General features: G+C 37.8%; 1 protein-coding gene and 1 long non-coding RNA gene across 5 annotated transcripts in view; one reads left to right on the top strand and one right to left on the bottom strand.

Annotated features, from left to right (window-relative positions):
- The window catches only part of LOC143644473 (uncharacterized), a 34,804-nt gene that overhangs the window by 12,452 nt on the left and 5,769 nt on the right, over window positions 1-16,583 (top strand). The window contains exons 3-4 of one of the 3 annotated variants that reach the window (XR_013156728.1): window positions 242-384; window positions 1,286-3,104. This is a non-coding gene — a long non-coding RNA (uncharacterized LOC143644473). Of the gene's footprint in view, window positions 1-241; window positions 3,105-16,583 lie in introns of those variants that run through there. The other 2 variants (XR_013156727.1, XR_013156726.1) reach the window with 2 other exon arrangements.
- The window catches only part of ACER3 (alkaline ceramidase 3), a 173,649-nt gene continuing 170,272 nt past the window's right edge, over window positions 13,207-16,583 (bottom strand). For both annotated transcript variants that reach the window (XM_077113516.1, XM_077113517.1), the window contains 2 exons: window positions 15,264-15,309; window positions 13,207-14,740 (listed from right to left, as the gene is read on the bottom strand). In XM_077113516.1, coding sequence (XP_076969631.1) covers window positions 14,687-14,740; window positions 15,264-15,309 — 100 coding nt within the window. In that variant the 3' untranslated portion in view covers window positions 13,207-14,686. The remainder of the gene's footprint in view (window positions 14,741-15,263; window positions 15,310-16,583) is intronic.

A 16,583-nucleotide genomic window follows, 5' to 3' on the forward strand; every position in this document is an offset into this window, starting at 1 on the left:
AGGCTGTTCTTTGACATTTGATTCCACTTATTCTAGACATTTAGAATTACCCATGTGTAACAGCTCAGATTTTTGTCAGCTCTTCTTCATTTGATTCTTTCCCTCAATATGCAGTACAATTTTTAAGATTTCACTATTCATGCAGTTGTTTCATCCCCAAGATTCTCCAGGAATGTTGATCTGTTCTCTTTGCTTTTGTTTTGTCTCTGTAGTTTTTTAATACTTCTTTTGTTGTCTCTAGCTTTTTTGCCTGGAGGGAAAATTCTGGGAGGAGGGTCACCCTGGAGAAGATTTTCCCAAATTAGTATTTCCCAGCCAAAACTGGACCAGGGAGGCACTAAGGAAATGCCAACCAACTCCAAAGAGTCATGGTGAGAAGGTCAGGTAAGACACCAGAAAACTTTTTTTTTAACTTTTTTTTTATTATATAGTATAACATATATACAAAGCAAAAAAATAAAAAAGCAGTAGTTTTCAAAGCACTCTTCAAAAAGTGGTCACAGGATAGATCCCAGAGTTTGTCATGGGCTACCATATGATCCTCTCCTGTTTTTCCTTCTAGTTGCTCCAGAATGTAGGAGGCCAGAGGGCCCAAACACTTCTTTATCATCACAGTTGACTTTTTTTCCTTCTTTTTTTTGTGAACAAAAACATATATGCAAAAAAAGCTATAAATTTCAAAGCATAGCACCACAATTAGTTGTACAACATATTTCAGACTTTGACATGGGTTACAATTTCACAATTTTAGGTTTTTACTTCTAACTTCTCTAAAATATTGGAGACTAAAAGAGATACCAATTTAATGATTCAGCATTCATATTCGTTTGTTAAGTCCTATCTTCTATGTATTATTTTACCATCACCTTTGATCTTTCCATACCTCTCATTGTGCTATGACATTGTTTGGGCTATGGCAATTCTAAATTTTTGATATTGGAAGGTCTGTCATTGATGTGGGGTAGAGAGATAGAACTATCTGATGTTCTGGAGAGGCTGGGCTAAGTTTCAGGGCTTATCTGAACCAGGGACCCATCTAGAAGTTATAGATTTCTGGCAAGTTACTCTAGGGCCTGGAACCCTTGTGGTATCTTATATATTGCCCTATGTGTTCTTTAGGATTGGCTGGAATGGTCCTGGTTGTGGGTTGGCAGGTTATGATATGTAGGAAGGTCTACCTGAAGCTTGCATAAGAACAGCCTCCAGAGTAGCCTCTTGACTCTATTTGAACTCTCTGTACCACTGATACTTTATTAATTACACTTCTTTTCCCCCCTTTGGTCAGGATGTAATTGTTGATCCCTCAGTGCCAAGTCTGGATTCATCCTTGGGAGTCCTCTCCCACGTTGCCAGGAAGACTTTCCCCCTGGATGTCACATCCCACATAGTGGAGAGGGCAATGATTTCACTTGCAGAGTTGGGCTTAGAGAGACTGTGGCCACATCTGAGCAACAAAAAGAGGTACTCTGGAAATAACTCTTAGGCATGCCTATAGGTAGTCTAAGCTTCTATGCTACCTACATAATAAGCTTCACAAGAGTAAGCCTCATGGTCGAGGGCATGGCCTATTGATTTAGGTATCACTAAAGTTTGACACAGTATCAGGGGATTCCCTGATGGTAAAGTTTAGTACTTCCATATTCTTTCTCCCCTCCCTCAGGGGACTTTGCCAATATTTTTTGATTATCTGTTTAATATACTCTAGGATGTTTCCAGGCATTACAATGACTTATACAAGATTAAAGGACCTCTTTCTTATTCTGTGCTCTCTGTGTTTCAGTTGTTCAAATAAGCTATACAGATAGGTTGAATTCGGTTATGCACTACAGAAAATTTCAGTTCCAGATCAAAAAACCTTTCTTCCATTGGTCTCAAAGAGTATATGTGGTTCTAAAATATAGACACTGTCTTCCTTACCCCTATATTCTGAATTACTTTAACCCCAACCTGTTTGGCTTCATTCTTATCTTTAAATATCAGGTTATATATATAAGACAGCCTCTCAGAATCCAGAAATAATAATCATTACTCCAGACTTAATGTATCTGCTCTAAAATCTTACCATATAGGTCCCTGTTTTCTTATAAGCATTTTCTAAAGGTGACCATACCATTGTTGTTTTTTTGTTTCTGGCTTATTTTGTCTCACCAAATGTCCCACATGTTCGTTCACATCCTTGGTTGCCTCACGACATTGTTCCTTTTTGTAGCAGCACAACCATTGTTCATAAGTGTACACCATCATTCTCCAATCTACTTCTCTGTCAGTGCATCCTTCAGCCACCTGCATTCATAAGGCATCATATAGAGGGCCCAAAGTCCTCAGTCCATCAACATTCTCAATTTTAGATAATTTCATTGTCCCCAAGAGACAGAAAACCAATAAACACACCTTCACCAAATAGGTAACCTCCTCTTAACTGTTGCCCCTCACTCCATTATTTGCCTCTGCTGTTGCTGGTGGTAGTGCTCATGGTTTCCTTTTGAACATAGGTCATAGCATGCAATAGCACTTTCCCCCCTGTACCCTGAGCTTAAATACTCTTTATATAAGAATCATATCTTTGAAGTAATTCTTACAAGAACTCATTCATATTTCTAGTGTGAGTCAGTGGGACACGTAGGTCTATACAACCCCTTTCAATCTTTTTCATCTTCAATATGGTAATATTACTTCTAGACCCACTAGAGAATCACCTTCACTCCTACCAGTCCCTTACATTAGCTAATGGTTCACCCATCCCTAGCTTCTATATATCTCTAAGTCCCCTGTATTCTGTATTATAAATCTCTAATTATACCTCTATGCTGGTCAGAAATGGAATGGAATCATATAGTATCTGTCCTTTTGTGTCTGGCTAATTTCACTCAGCGTTGTGTCCTCAAGGCTCATCCATCTTGTTATGTACTTCAGGATATCATTTTGTCTTACTGCTGTATAATATTCCATCGTATGTATATACCATATTTTGTCGATCCACTCATCTATTTTTTTTTTTTTAACATGGGCAGGCACCGGGAATCAAACCCGGGTCCTCGGGCATGGCAGGCAAGCACTCTTACCTGCTGAGCTACCATGGCCTGCCCAAATCCACTCATCTATTAATGGGCATTTGGTTTGTTTCCATCTTTTGGTAGTTGTGAATAATGCTGCTGTGAATATTGGTATGGAAATATCTGTTTGTGTTGTTGCTTTCGGCTCTTCTGGGTATATACCAAGTAGTGCTATTGCTGGATCATAGGGCAGCTCGATATTTAGTACCTAAGGAACCGCCAAACAATCTTCCATAGTGGCTGCACCATTATACATTCCCAGCAGCAGTGCATAAGTGTCCCAGTTTCTCCACATCCTCTCCAAACATTTATAGTTTCCTGATTGTTTAATAGCAGCCATTCTTATAGGTGTGAGGTAGTATCTCATTGTAGTCTTGATCTTCATTTCTCTTAGAGCCAGTGAAGATGAGCATCTCTTCATGTGCTTTTGAACCTTCTGTATTTGTTCTTCAGAAAAATGCCTATTCTTATCTTTAGCCCATTTTATAATTGGATTGTTTGTTCTTTTGTTGTTGAGTTGCATGATTTCTTTGTATATACAGGAAATCAAACCTTTGTCTGATAAGTGATTTCCAAATATTTTCTCCCATTGAGTTGGCTGCCTCTTCACCTTTTTGACAAAGTCTTTTTAGTTGCAGCAGCATTTGATTTTGAGGAGTTCCCATTTATCTATTTTTTCTTTTCTTGCTTGTGCTTTGGGTGTAACATTTAGGAAGCTACCTCCTGTTACTAGGTCTTGAAGATGTTTCCCTATATTTTCTTCTAGAAGCTTTATGGCGCTAGTTCTTATATTTAGGTGTTTGATCCATTTTGAGTTCATTTTTGTGTAGGGTGTAAGATAGGAGTCCTCTTTCATTCTCATGGTTATTTCCATGCCCAGTTATTGAAAAGACTGTTTTGTCCAGTTCAAGGATTTGGGGGCCTTGTCAAAAATCAGCCGACCATAGATTTGGTGGTCCATTTCTGCACTCTCAATTCGATTTCATTGGTCAGTGCTTCTGTCTTTGTACCTGTAACATGCTGTTTTGATCACTGTGGCTTTATAATAGGTTTTAAAGTCAAGGAGTGTTAATCTTCCACTTCGTTCTTCTTTTTTAGGATGGCTTTAAGGGGCTCTTGCCCTTCCAGATGAATTTGGTAGTTTGTTTTTCCAAATCTTCAAAGTAGGTTGTTGAAATTTGGAATAGTTGATACTGTGTTGAATCTGTAGATCAATTTGGGGAGAAGTGACATCTTAACTATATTTAGCCTTCCTATCCATGAGCAGGGAATGTCTTTCCACCTGTTTAGATCTCCTTTGATTTCTTTTAGCAATCCCCTTATGTAGTTTTCTGTGTACAAGTCCTTTATGCCCCTAGTTAAGTTCATTCCTAAGTATTTGATCCTTTTAGCTGCTATTTTGTATGGAATTTTTTCCTTAACTGACTCCTTAGATAGCTCATTGCTTGTGTAAAGAAATATTACTGATTTTTGCACATTAGTTTTATATCCTACCACCTTGCTGAATTTGTTTATTAGCACAAGTAACTTAGCTGTAGATTTCTCAGGATCTTCCAAGAATAATATCATATCATCTGCAAATAATGAGAGTTTTACTTCTTCCTTTCCAATTTGGATGCCTTTTATGTCTTTGTCCTGTCTGATTGCTCTAGCTAGAACTTCTAGCACAATGTTGAATAATAGTGGTGACAGTGGGCATCCTTGTCTGGTACCTGATCTTAGGGGGAGGGCTTTCAGTTTCTCTCCATTGAGTACAATGCTGGGTATCAGTTTTTTATATATTCCCTTTATCATATTGAGGTAGTTACCTTTGATTCCTATCTTTTGGAATGTTTTTATCAGAAAAGGATGCTGAATTTTGTTGAATGGTTTTTCAGCATCAGTCAAGATGATCACATGATATTTCCCTTTTGATTTGTTAATGTGCTGTATTACATTAATTTATTTTCTTGTGTTGAACCATCCTTGCATTCCAGATATAAACCCCACTTGGTCATGGTGTATAATTCTTTTAATGTGTTGATGGATTCAATTTGTTAATATTTTATTGAGAATTTTTGCACCTATGCTCATTAGGGAGATTGGCCTGTAGTTTTCCTTTCTTACAGCATCTCTACCTGGTTTTGGTATTTAAATGATATTAGCTTCATCAAATGAGTTAGGTAGAGTTCTTTTTTCCTCAATTTTTGGGAAAAGTTTGAGCAGAATTGGTATTAGTTCTTTCTGGAATGTTTGATAAAATTCCCCTGTGAAACCATCTGGCCCTGGGCTTTTATTTGTAGGAAGATTTTTGATGACTGATTAAATCTCTTTACTTTTTATTGGTTTGTTGCGATCTTCTATTTCTTCCTGTGTCAGTGTAGCTTGTTTGTGTGTCTCCAGGTATTTGTCCATGTGTTGTCTAGTTTGTTGGCATATAGTTGTTCATAGTATCCTGTTATGATTCCTTTTATTTCTTCAGGGTCTATGGTAATGTACCCCTTCTCATTTCTGATTTTGTGTATTTGCATCCTCTCTCTTTTTTTCTGTCAGTCTTGCTAGTGGCCCATCAATTTTATTGATTTTCTCAAAGAACCAACTTTTGGTTTTATTGATTCTTTCTATTGTTCTTTTGTTGTCCCATTCATTTATGTCTGCTTTAATCTTTGTTATTTCTCTTCTTCTATTTGTTTTGGGGTTAGTTTGCTGTTCTCTCTCAAGTTCCTCCAGGTTTGCTGTTAAGTGCTCGATTTTTGCTCGTTCTTGTTTTTTAATATAGGCATTTAAGGCAATAAATTTCCCTCTCAGCACAGCCTTTGCCACATTCCATAAGTTCTTATAAGCTGTACTCTCATTTTCATTCATTTCCAGATAGCTGCTGATTTCTCTAGCAATTTCTTCTTTGACCCACTGGTTGTTTAAGAGTATGTTGTATAATCTCCATATATTTATGAATGTTCTCATTCTTTGGTGGTTATTGAGATCCCAGCTTCATCTCATTGTGATCAGAGAAAGCACTTTGAATAATTTCAATATTTTTAAATTTATATAGACCTGTTTTGTGCCCCAGCATATGTTCTAACCTGGAGAATGTTCCATGAACACTAGAAAAGAATGTATAACCTTGTGCTTTGGGGTGCAGTGACCTATATATGTTTGTTAGGTCTAATTCATTTATCGAGTTATTTTACTTCTCTGTTTCCTTGTTGATCTTCTGTCTTGTTGTTCTGTCTATAGAGGAGAGTGGTGTATTGAAGCCACTAACTATTATTGTTGAAACATCTATCGCTCCCTTCAGTTTTGCCAATGTCTGTCTCATGTACTTTGGAGCTCCTTGATTGGAAGCATAAATACTTCTGATTGTTATATCTTCTTGGTCAATTGACCCTTTAATTAGTATATCATGTCCTTCTTTGTCTCTTATGATGTCTTTACATTTAAAGTATATTTTGTCCGATATTAGTATAGCTACTCCTGCTTTCTTTTGGTTACAACTTGCATGGAAGATCTTTTTCCATCCTTTTACTTTCAACCTGTTTGTATCCTTGTGTCTAAGATGAATCTCTTGTAAGCAGCATATAGCTTGACTATATTTCTTGATTCATTCTGCCAATTTGTATCTTTTAATTGGTAAATTTAGTCTATTAACATTCACAGTTATTACTGAAAAGGCGTTTCTTGATTCCACCACTTATCTTTTTTATTTTATATGTCAGATCTATATATTCTTTTCCTTGTTTCTCTTTGTATTCTTTAAATTCCTCTTAGTGGTAGTCTTCAATTTTCTGCCCTCTTCCAGACCTCCCTCTCCTTTTTTTTCAGCTGGCAGAACTCCTTTTAGGATTTCTTGTAGGGCCGGTCTCTTGTTGACAAATTTATTCAGGACTTCTTTGTCTGTCAAAGCTTTCATCTCTCTCTCGATATGATATCCCTATATCCACACTAGTCCCCATTAATCTATTCTTTATCATTTCAAAAGCTTTCCAAATTCAAATTTTTAACATGACTTTCAAGGCCTTGTGTGACAGATACTTCTTGCTTTGTGCTGTAACCATCCTTTCTTTCCTAGTTCTGCTCATCTTTCAGTTTTTTTGACATAGGTTATCTTTAGGGAAGTCTTCCCTACTCCACCCTCCCAGGGTATAGTCCCACTGCTCTCAATACCTTCCTCCATGACACAACAAATTTAACCAGCATACTCATTTGCTAGACACTAGATAGTAAGCACCATCAGGGCAGGTGTCTGTCTTGTGTCTCCACTATGTTCCTCCCACAGAACATGGATATAGCACTCCCAAGTTTGTTGAGTGGATGCACAGTGCCGTATGGTCCTCATGTGGTAGAGCTTTAAAAACGAAGCCTTTTTCTTTTCCTGCATTCCTTATACTTTCCTTTAGAAGTCAAGCCCTATTTTGGGACTAGGCCACCTTACCAGGAGGCAGGTCCTATTCTCTCTCAACAGGGCAGACCCATTCTGCATTCAGTCCTGGGCTGAAGCAGGAAAAAAAAAAAAAAGAGCTGAAAAGGCTAAACCAGACTATGCTGGTACTGAGCCCAGAGTAAGCTCAATAAAAAGTTGCTAAATCAAATGTTTGATGCCTGTAGGTTGACAGTGTGTGTGGCAGGGTGGCTTCAGAGAGGTATATACTATTCAGAGGTGGAATTAAAGCAGTCTGTACTTCTCAGCCCTTCCTTTCACAAAGCATAGCCTAAATTGCTTTACAAAGTCCTTTTTGTCTTCTCCGTCAGGCAGGAGTTCCTGGTTTACATGCTGCTAGCAACCATGTGTTGATCTAGGCATGGCTGTCCTGCCCTGACGCACAAAGGCTAGATCAGTTGAAGGGTCTACCAGATGGTCAGCAGTGACGAAGCTACTCATTTGGATATGCTTGGCTGAGAAAGCTAATATTGAAAAGGCTATGGTTTGTTTGGAAACTAGGTGGTTGTAGGAATTTTAAAATTTGTTTTACATCTTATAGATGGCACTTTGGTTATTGTGAAGAATAGAAACCATAGACAGACATGGCTTATGCAATAAGATTTGTTTCTGTTCCTTGGTCTGTTCACTTTACTTGTGTGAAGTTGGAAGATTCATGTGTTTAGTCCACAGCTCAAGTTGAGAATGCTATGTATTTATAGATCATAAATGTTTACTTGAAAAGTTATTAGCTTTTAGCTCATAACTTACCCAGGCTTGGAGTAGAGAAGTACTGCCATACAGTGTCTTGGCTTATAAATGCAGAGTTCTGCTCTAATGAACAAGAAGTTGCAGCATAGCTACCATGAATAGTATCACTGCTGCCCTCTTGAGGAGACTGGAAAAAGATGTGTCCTCTGAACTGCAACCCTACAAAGGAACATATTTCGGCAGGCTAGATTTCAGCCCTCACTCTTCCCCCTCTCCGAACCAGGTGCCTTGATACAGCGCATAAACTGCACAATTAGACATGGTGGCTTTGCCTTTACATAAATGTATGTAAACCAGGGATAAAACATTACCAGAAATCTTATTTAAAACAGAATCATTTATTACTTTGACCAGAAAAGCAATTAACGCTGAAATATAGCCTATATTATAGCAGATTAGATAAAAATACATTATTTACTATTTTCTAGAAAAATTATTGTGGCATTGGCAAATCAAATGGAAAAAGTCAGTAAGCAGATCTGGGATCAAAAGAAAATGGTTAAATCCTCATAAAGATTCTGTACAATCTCTATGTTTATTAGTTAGTAGAGCAAATTTATTTGGTAACAAACATGAAAATAGGAAATGTTATATTAGCTTGCAGAGTTTATCTGTTGGTGACAACAAAAAATGATTCAGATAAAAATATGGAAATACTTGACAGTAAACAATGCCTGATGAGTTTAGTCCATCAACAAGTGAGTTTAGACTCACTTATTCATTTGGTATGAAATAATATATTTCTAAGAAGAAAGACCACAAGGACATCAGGATTAATTGTGGAAAGGACTTAGAACTTTTCCTTCTCAAAAGAGCTGAAACAAAGTATGTTCATGACAACAGCTTTGTAGTTCTCAGACAACTATTACATGTAACATTTATATAGCATGAAGAAAAAATGGTCAAAAGGAAATACAGCAGATCTTAACTTCCTGGAAGTCAACTCAAAGGTGAATGCAGCTGGCATTTTGAATTTTACAGTATAGAATGGATTTCCCTTTATAATGAAAACAAAATCATAGACCTTGCTCACAGTTTTTTTTCCCCAAAGGTTTAGGCACTGTGCAGCATGTTGTTGTCAATCTAGTAAAACTGATGCAAAAATCATTTTATAGTGTAAATATTTAAATGCCAATCCTATGATTGCATTCATTGAAAAAGTGAGAGATGTCTGAAGTTAATAAAATAGTTTCATCCTGACAAATACACAAGGAAGGAAAAATGCTGCAGAGAAGTACAGCTGAGAAGCCCTGCTGTCCTCCCATTACGGCGTTCACTTGCTGATTGATGATCTAGAGCACGGAGGCACACGCTCCGTAAAGAGCCACAGAGTAAATATTTTAGGCTTTGCAGGTTACATATGATCTCTGTCACACAGTTTTCTGTTTTGTTTTTTTAAAGAATGTTTTAAAATGTAAAGATCATTATTACCTTGAAGGCTGAATTTGGGCTTTGAGCCAGTTTGCCAACCCCTAGTCTAGAGCCATTTGAGAGCATATTTTTATAATTTCCTTTCAGGTGCAGATAATCTCAGAACGAATTAATTGTAGGGAATCATTTTTCTATGCTTACAGATTTCCGATACATGTGCTCTGTTGCCAACCTTAGAGTCACTTCTGCAAACCCAGTTTTAGTGATGATCTGCAGATCTGACATTGCCAGAAGTTTCAAAAACTAGAAGCTTCAAGACAATTTTATGAATATTTAAATTATCAATGACTAAATCTAGTTGAAGTTTCAACATTGTACTCTTTAAAGCAGTGAAGCAGGTCTCACTAGTAAGGATTAAAAAGAACCTATTAGAGCAAAGCGGGACCTGCGGTTGGTGGGGAAATTTTAGGTCACTTAGAGGCCTGTAATTGAATTTCTCAAGTTAGGTTATAAGGTTTTCTAATATGGAATGTCCTTGTGATCATTTTCTAAACTAGCTGCTAATCAAAAACATATATAATTTGCTGTATTTAATGACACATGAAGGCCCTGTGAAACAACTATATATTTCCGGTACTGCTTAGCTTTTACTCCAAATGATCGAATGTGCAACTAAACCAGCAAGAAATTCTGTAGGTAATAATACTGCCTAAATTCTTTAGTGATCCTTCCTCTCCTTAGCCACTCTGCCTATCAGAGAAAGGGCTGTGCTTTGATTAAATTGCTACCCCTACAATTTGCATAGGAATTCCCTCCAACTATGCCAAGGTTTCATATCCAGGGCTAAAGTTTATAGTCTGAGGCCAGAGTTTCACTTTCTGTTTGAATTTCAAATGAGGCAGCATCCATCATATCTGGATACATGAAGCTGATTCGGCTAGCAATTTTGGAGGAATGGTTACATCTAGTGGCAGGTTCACACAGACCTCAGCAATTCGGGCAGCTCCCCCCTCACCTCCCATGTAGAAACTACAGTTAAGACAGTAAACAATAGGTGTGGGTAGGTGGATTTTCCTTATTGTTAGAGAAAGTGCAACAGTTTAAAAAATATTGAAATTTCCCAGTCAGATGGTCATGCCACTTGCTGCTTTTCATTTTACAGTTCCTTCCATAAAGGAGTAACTACTTTTAACCAAACTTTACTCATTATTTCCATATGGTTACAGCATAGTGAATGTCCAGCAATTTTTGACATTGAAAAACAAGATACACTGATCAAACTAATTATATTATGGCACTGATAGATTATGCAAAATGTTAAGACAAGAGGTAGATTTGCAAATTCCAACTGTAATTGGTCCTCTTAGAATCATCTTATTAAATGCTTATCCAGTAGCACATCATGAAGTACAGGGTCAAAAAAATTCTCCTGTCATGTAAATGTAGATTTGGAAGCTAAATCTACCAAATTTAGCAGCAAATGATTCCCCCCCCCCCCCCCAAGAGCCATATGAGTCCTGTGACTCAGATGAAAAACTTAAAACAAAATTATTAAATACTTTTAGGTATATTGGCTAAATTCTGAAGGTTGCTGGCATTATAATAGGACTTAATTTGGGGTGTATTTAAAGATTTTCATGCATTATAGACCAGAAATTTTTGGTTTTTAAATTTTCTTTGGCTCATACCTCCTTTACTTGATATAAGGAAAACTGTCTTAGTTTAAGGAAAACCCAGAGTAATAGTCCTTCTGAAAACTCTGCATTATAATTCAAAACTATAATATTTATTTCCTTCTGCTCATCTGAATACCATTATTTGGAATTCTCACTTGTAGACTATTCAAAAAGCAAATGCTTCTCCTGTTAATCACCAATTTATGCAACATTACAAGGATAAAAGAGATCATTTCATGTGGTGGGAAAGTTTAATGAATGCTCCAGGCTGCGGAAGGGGTGGAAAGCGTGACCAGTCAGATTAATACAACCATCTTCAGTTTTTCCTTTTTTTTTTTTTAAGTCAAATTGCTTTCAATTTACTGGAGTGAAAATGGCAGCATAGGAATGATTTTAAAATATGCAGGCAAACTGCTGCTTTTGTACCTTCAGAGTATTTATGTTTTCTAAAATATAACTTCCTAAGTAGGGTGCGCCGATGACCACCTTTCATATCAGGTAATAAGCAAACATTTACTAAGCAGGAAACGTTTTTTTTTTTGTATACTGTAGTTACACGGAAAGTTTTCTAAGAAAACAAAAGGAAGGGAACCAGGAAGTAGTTCAGCCTTGTAATGTTCCCCCAGAATCCTAAAATGAAAAAAAAAAAAATAAAGCTATTGAAATACAGACGATTTAGCCTTATCCAGAAGGTCAGTGATGATTTCCATAACACTTGATGTGGCACAAAGTCTTGAACGTGGTGTTCATGCTGCTGAAGAGAGAGCCATGTGTGAGGCGTCGTTGGGCTTGGAAAATTAAAATCACTGGATTGAAATTCTGTTTTCGCCTTAACACTTCTAAAATGTTTTATGCTGAGTTTGCATCCTATTTTCCCAAAAGAAACAAGGGTCTTTGAAGATTTGGCCAAAATTATACAAGTTACCCAGCAGCGTAGATGCCTCTCTAGTAACTGTCCAACAAGTGACTGGCTGTATTACTCTTCCAACAAACTACTCTATGTGCAGTATCAGGATGTCTTCTCCATACTCTTAATCTGACTTTAATACTTACAATTTTAGGAGAATTGCCATGAAGGGTGTGCCTTTGATCCTGTACTGACTCTTGATACAGGAATATATCTTGAGCGGAAAGCATAAAAAGATAGTGGTGTGAAACAAATGAATTCATTAAAAAATTATGCTGATTGATTGCTTATGTCAATGTAGGTGATTTGTAGCTGGGAGTCAAGCTTTTGTGGCAAAAGAAAGTACAGTCCATGGGCTGTGTGTTTTTGAGGTTTTTAGTTTTATTCCTTCCTAGGGTACTGAGCTCCACAACCAAAATTCCCTTAGATTTATCCATGGAAAGTATTTTTCTCTGCTGGAGGATCACAAAAGTAGGTGAGTCAAGGGAAAGTATCTGCCTAATGGCGTGTTTGCATGTGAATGGAAGGAAAATAGTACTAGTGCTAAAACTAGGACCATTAGGTGGAGAAACACAACAATATTTGTTTTGGTTTTAATTTGTACTGACATTACTTATGGACTACTGGAAGTAGTAGTGTTTTATCACCTATGCATGGTAACACAAAGATTTTCCTTTTGAAGCTGTAGCTCAGGATTTCTTCTGGGGTCATGTCACCATGTAGTAAAATGATCTGGATTTTATAATAAAGTAGGAGATTAGTTATAAAAATGCGAAATGAGACACCTACAAATATGGTGGCCTATAAGCAGAAGGGTTAAATTAGGCTTTTACTCCAGGCAGGTGTTACGTTTGTGAAAAGTGATTAAATTTGTTTTACATACTCAAATCCAAGTTAGAACTAGCTTCCCTATATTAAGATTTCACTGCCTTTTCTTGGCACTTTAATTTTGGGGGGTTCATTAAGCTATAAGTTAGAGAGAGCTTTCCTCAACCTTTACAGTTATTTCCTTCAAAAACTGAAAGGAACAGGTATTTTCAATAAGCTTTATGTAAACAGGTTCATTGAACTCTACTTTACCTGAAAAACTTTCCTGAGCCATGACAATGGCCTCTTCCTAGAACTGGAAAATGCTGTGTAATTTAAAAAGTCAGAGTATATTGACATTTACTGATAAGGTATGCTAGGAGAATGGAGTATGGATAGGTTAGACCACCAGTTATGTGTGCCTAGCTATAAAACCAGATGTAAACATCTACAAAGATCAAAGGAAACAGCAACCACTTTTAACTGGTATCCTCATGGATCTTCATAAAGATTGATGGACCCAGAGTCCACTGCAAATCTTGGGATGTGAAATGTATAGACTGGTAGCAGGTCTGAGCTGTTGGATTTCAGATTTGGATGTGGGTGGAGGTCAGGTGTGACACAATGGGAGATAGACGCCATAATGCATGAGAAAAGGTGATTTGTTACTCACAGGCCATGACAAGTCTGTGGCAAGCACTAGCACCTCAGGTGGTTCAGCGAAGAGATGGGGAACACACAGGCAGAGCAAAAGGAACTGGGGCTTGTGCCTTTATTGACCGTGGTCCAGGGTGGAGGTTAGTAGATTGCTCGTGGGAGTTAAGGACTGGTTAGTTTAAAGCAACCCCATACCAAAAGGAAAAGGGATTGGGGATCTGAGGGCAATGGGGATAGTTAGCTTACTGCTTGGGACTAACTGTGGGTTTTGGGTGAGGTGTGTAGGTGTTGGCCACAAATGTGGGTTTAAGGCTCTGGGGGAGTTTATGCCCCAAGGGTAGAAGGCTGTTCATTAACTAAGCCAAAGGTCAGTGTTGAGGCCAGTGGCTTAGCCAATGGATGCTGAGGCAGCACACACAAAAATTTTTATCATTATGACAGCTTGCTTATGATACTCAGACTAGTACAGAGGCTGATAGTGATCCCAGCATCCCAGTTAGCTCTTACACCTTGGAAAACCATCCATGAGGTTAATATGACAAAAATGTAAATCAAAGCTGACATAGCTAAGTGCTGGCTCACAGCTGACCATCTGGATATGGGGTTTTGTCAGTCCTTAGATAATTGTTATCATTATTTAATCAAATGTTCATTTCAAATCATAGATGAAAGGTTACCGTTCACATGCAAACTTTGTCAAAAAAAAAAAAAAAAAGGTGAATTTCCTATGACCAGCACAAACTGTTAACTTGTAAGAAAAGCCCGAGTTTTCCAGAATTTGAGTACATACATAAACATCACATCTGTTTCTTTTTAAACATCTTATGGTACGTAAGGAGGAAGGGGAAGAATGAGATAAAGACACGCGCTAAACACCCAACGGCGCCCATTCCTCATTCTCTGTGTGGCTGGCAGTATTAGTTAGAAAGTCGTTCCTTTGCTGTGATGGTCATGATATATTTGGACATGTAGATCTTTAAGGATTTCCTTATTCATTCTGCCAGGCCTATGGTAGGTGTATTTTGGTTGTTCTTGGCAGAATAATTCATTAGTGTTTCCTAGGAGGCTCAATCAGGATCACTGGCCAGATTCCGAGGAGAAACTGTTTGGAAACAAGATAAAATCATTCCATGTTATTCCAGAAAAAGAATGAGAAAGAATCCACGGGGCTATGACTACAGTACTTGATAGTTTTGCTAGTGATCATCTTCGTATTGGCTGCCTGAGCACAAGTAGATCAAAACAAAACAATCCATATTCCTTCCAGACTTTCACCAGATCTCAGGAACTTTTATTTAATGTATTCAAATATATTAACATCTACTCATCAGGTATGGAGCAGGGCACTAAATCATCTCTAATCCTTAAAACAACTCTGCATTATAGTTATTAATTGCTCCATTTTATTGTTAAAGAGAAGAGACTTGCCCCAAGTCATGTAACAGTAAGTGAAAGACTTAAGATTCATCACTGTCTGGTTCCAAAGCCTGTGGTCTCTCTACTACCTCTCCTCTCCTCTCCTCTTTCTTCTTCCACCTCCATCCCATCCCATCCTTCCAACATCCCTTTACCTCTTCCATGCAACTTCACCCTCCACTCACACACGGGCCTAAAAATAGGCTTACCTTTACTTTCGGCCTGTATTTCAGGTAAAGTGTTCTTGTGTACAAACTGAAAGAAAAAGGGAGGGGAAAAACTCTTCAGGCTAATTTTTAATCCATGCAAACTTGCTTACTGACAAATTTAACCATAGTAGATCAGTATCTGCAAAGAAATACCAACATTAGTATATCCTTTGTTCCTTCAGCAACCATTTTTTTTAATTAAAATTTTTTTAAACATAACAACATACAAACACGAACATTCTTACCATATGATCATTCTATTCTTGGTATATAATCAGTAACTCACAATATCATCACATAGTTGTATATTCATCACCACAATTACCTCTCAGAACATTTGCATCAATCCAGAAAAAGAAATAAAAAGAAAAAATTCATACATACCATACTCCCTACCCCTGACCCTGACCAATTACAAGTATTTCAATCTACTAAATTTATTTTAACATTTTCCCCCATTATTTATTTATTTTTAATCCATATATTTTATTCACCTGTCGATACGGTAGATAAAAGGTACATCAGATACAAGCGTTTCACAATCACACAGTCACATTGTGAAAGCTGTATCATTATACAATCATCTTTAATAAACGTGGCTACTGGACCACAGCTCTATATTTTCGGGCAGTTCCCTCCAGCCTCTCCATTACACCTTAACTAAAAAGGTGATATCTATATAATGTGTAAGAATAACCTCCAGGATAATCTCTCAACTCTATTTGGAATCTCTCAGCCATTGACACTTTATTTTGTCTCATTTTGCTCTTCCCCGTTTTGGTCAAGAAGGTTTTCTCAATCCCTTGATGCTGAGTCTCAGCTCATTCCAAGATCTCTGTCCCACGTTGCCAGGAAGGTCCACACCCCTGGGAGTCATGTCCCACACAGGGAGGGGGAGGGTGATGAGACTGCTCGTCGTGTTGGTTGGAGAGAGAGGCCACATCTGAGCAACAAAAGAGGCTCTCTTGGGCAGGCCACAGTGGTTCAGCAGGCAAGAATGCTTGCCTGCCATGCCAGAGGACCCGGGTTCGATTCCCAGTGCCTGCCCATGTAAAAAAAAAAAAAAGAGGCTCTCTTGGGGGTGACTCTTAGGCCTAAATTTTAGGTAGACTTGACCTATCCTTCGTGGGGTTAAGTTTCATATGAACAAACCCCAAGACTGGGGGCTCAGCCTATATAGCTTTGGTTGTCCACACTGCTTGTGAGAATATCAAGAATTCAACTTGGGGAAGTTCTCACTGTTCCCCGAAGGGGGCTTTGCAAATACTTTTCCACTCACTGATCGAATCACTCTGGGATTCATCGGGGCATCACTCTGGA

The sequence above is a fragment of the Tamandua tetradactyla genome, chromosome 8, assembly GCF_023851605.1.
Source record: "Tamandua tetradactyla isolate mTamTet1 chromosome 8, mTamTet1.pri, whole genome shotgun sequence".
In the NCBI taxonomy this organism is placed as follows: Eukaryota; Metazoa; Chordata; class Mammalia; order Pilosa; family Myrmecophagidae; genus Tamandua; species Tamandua tetradactyla.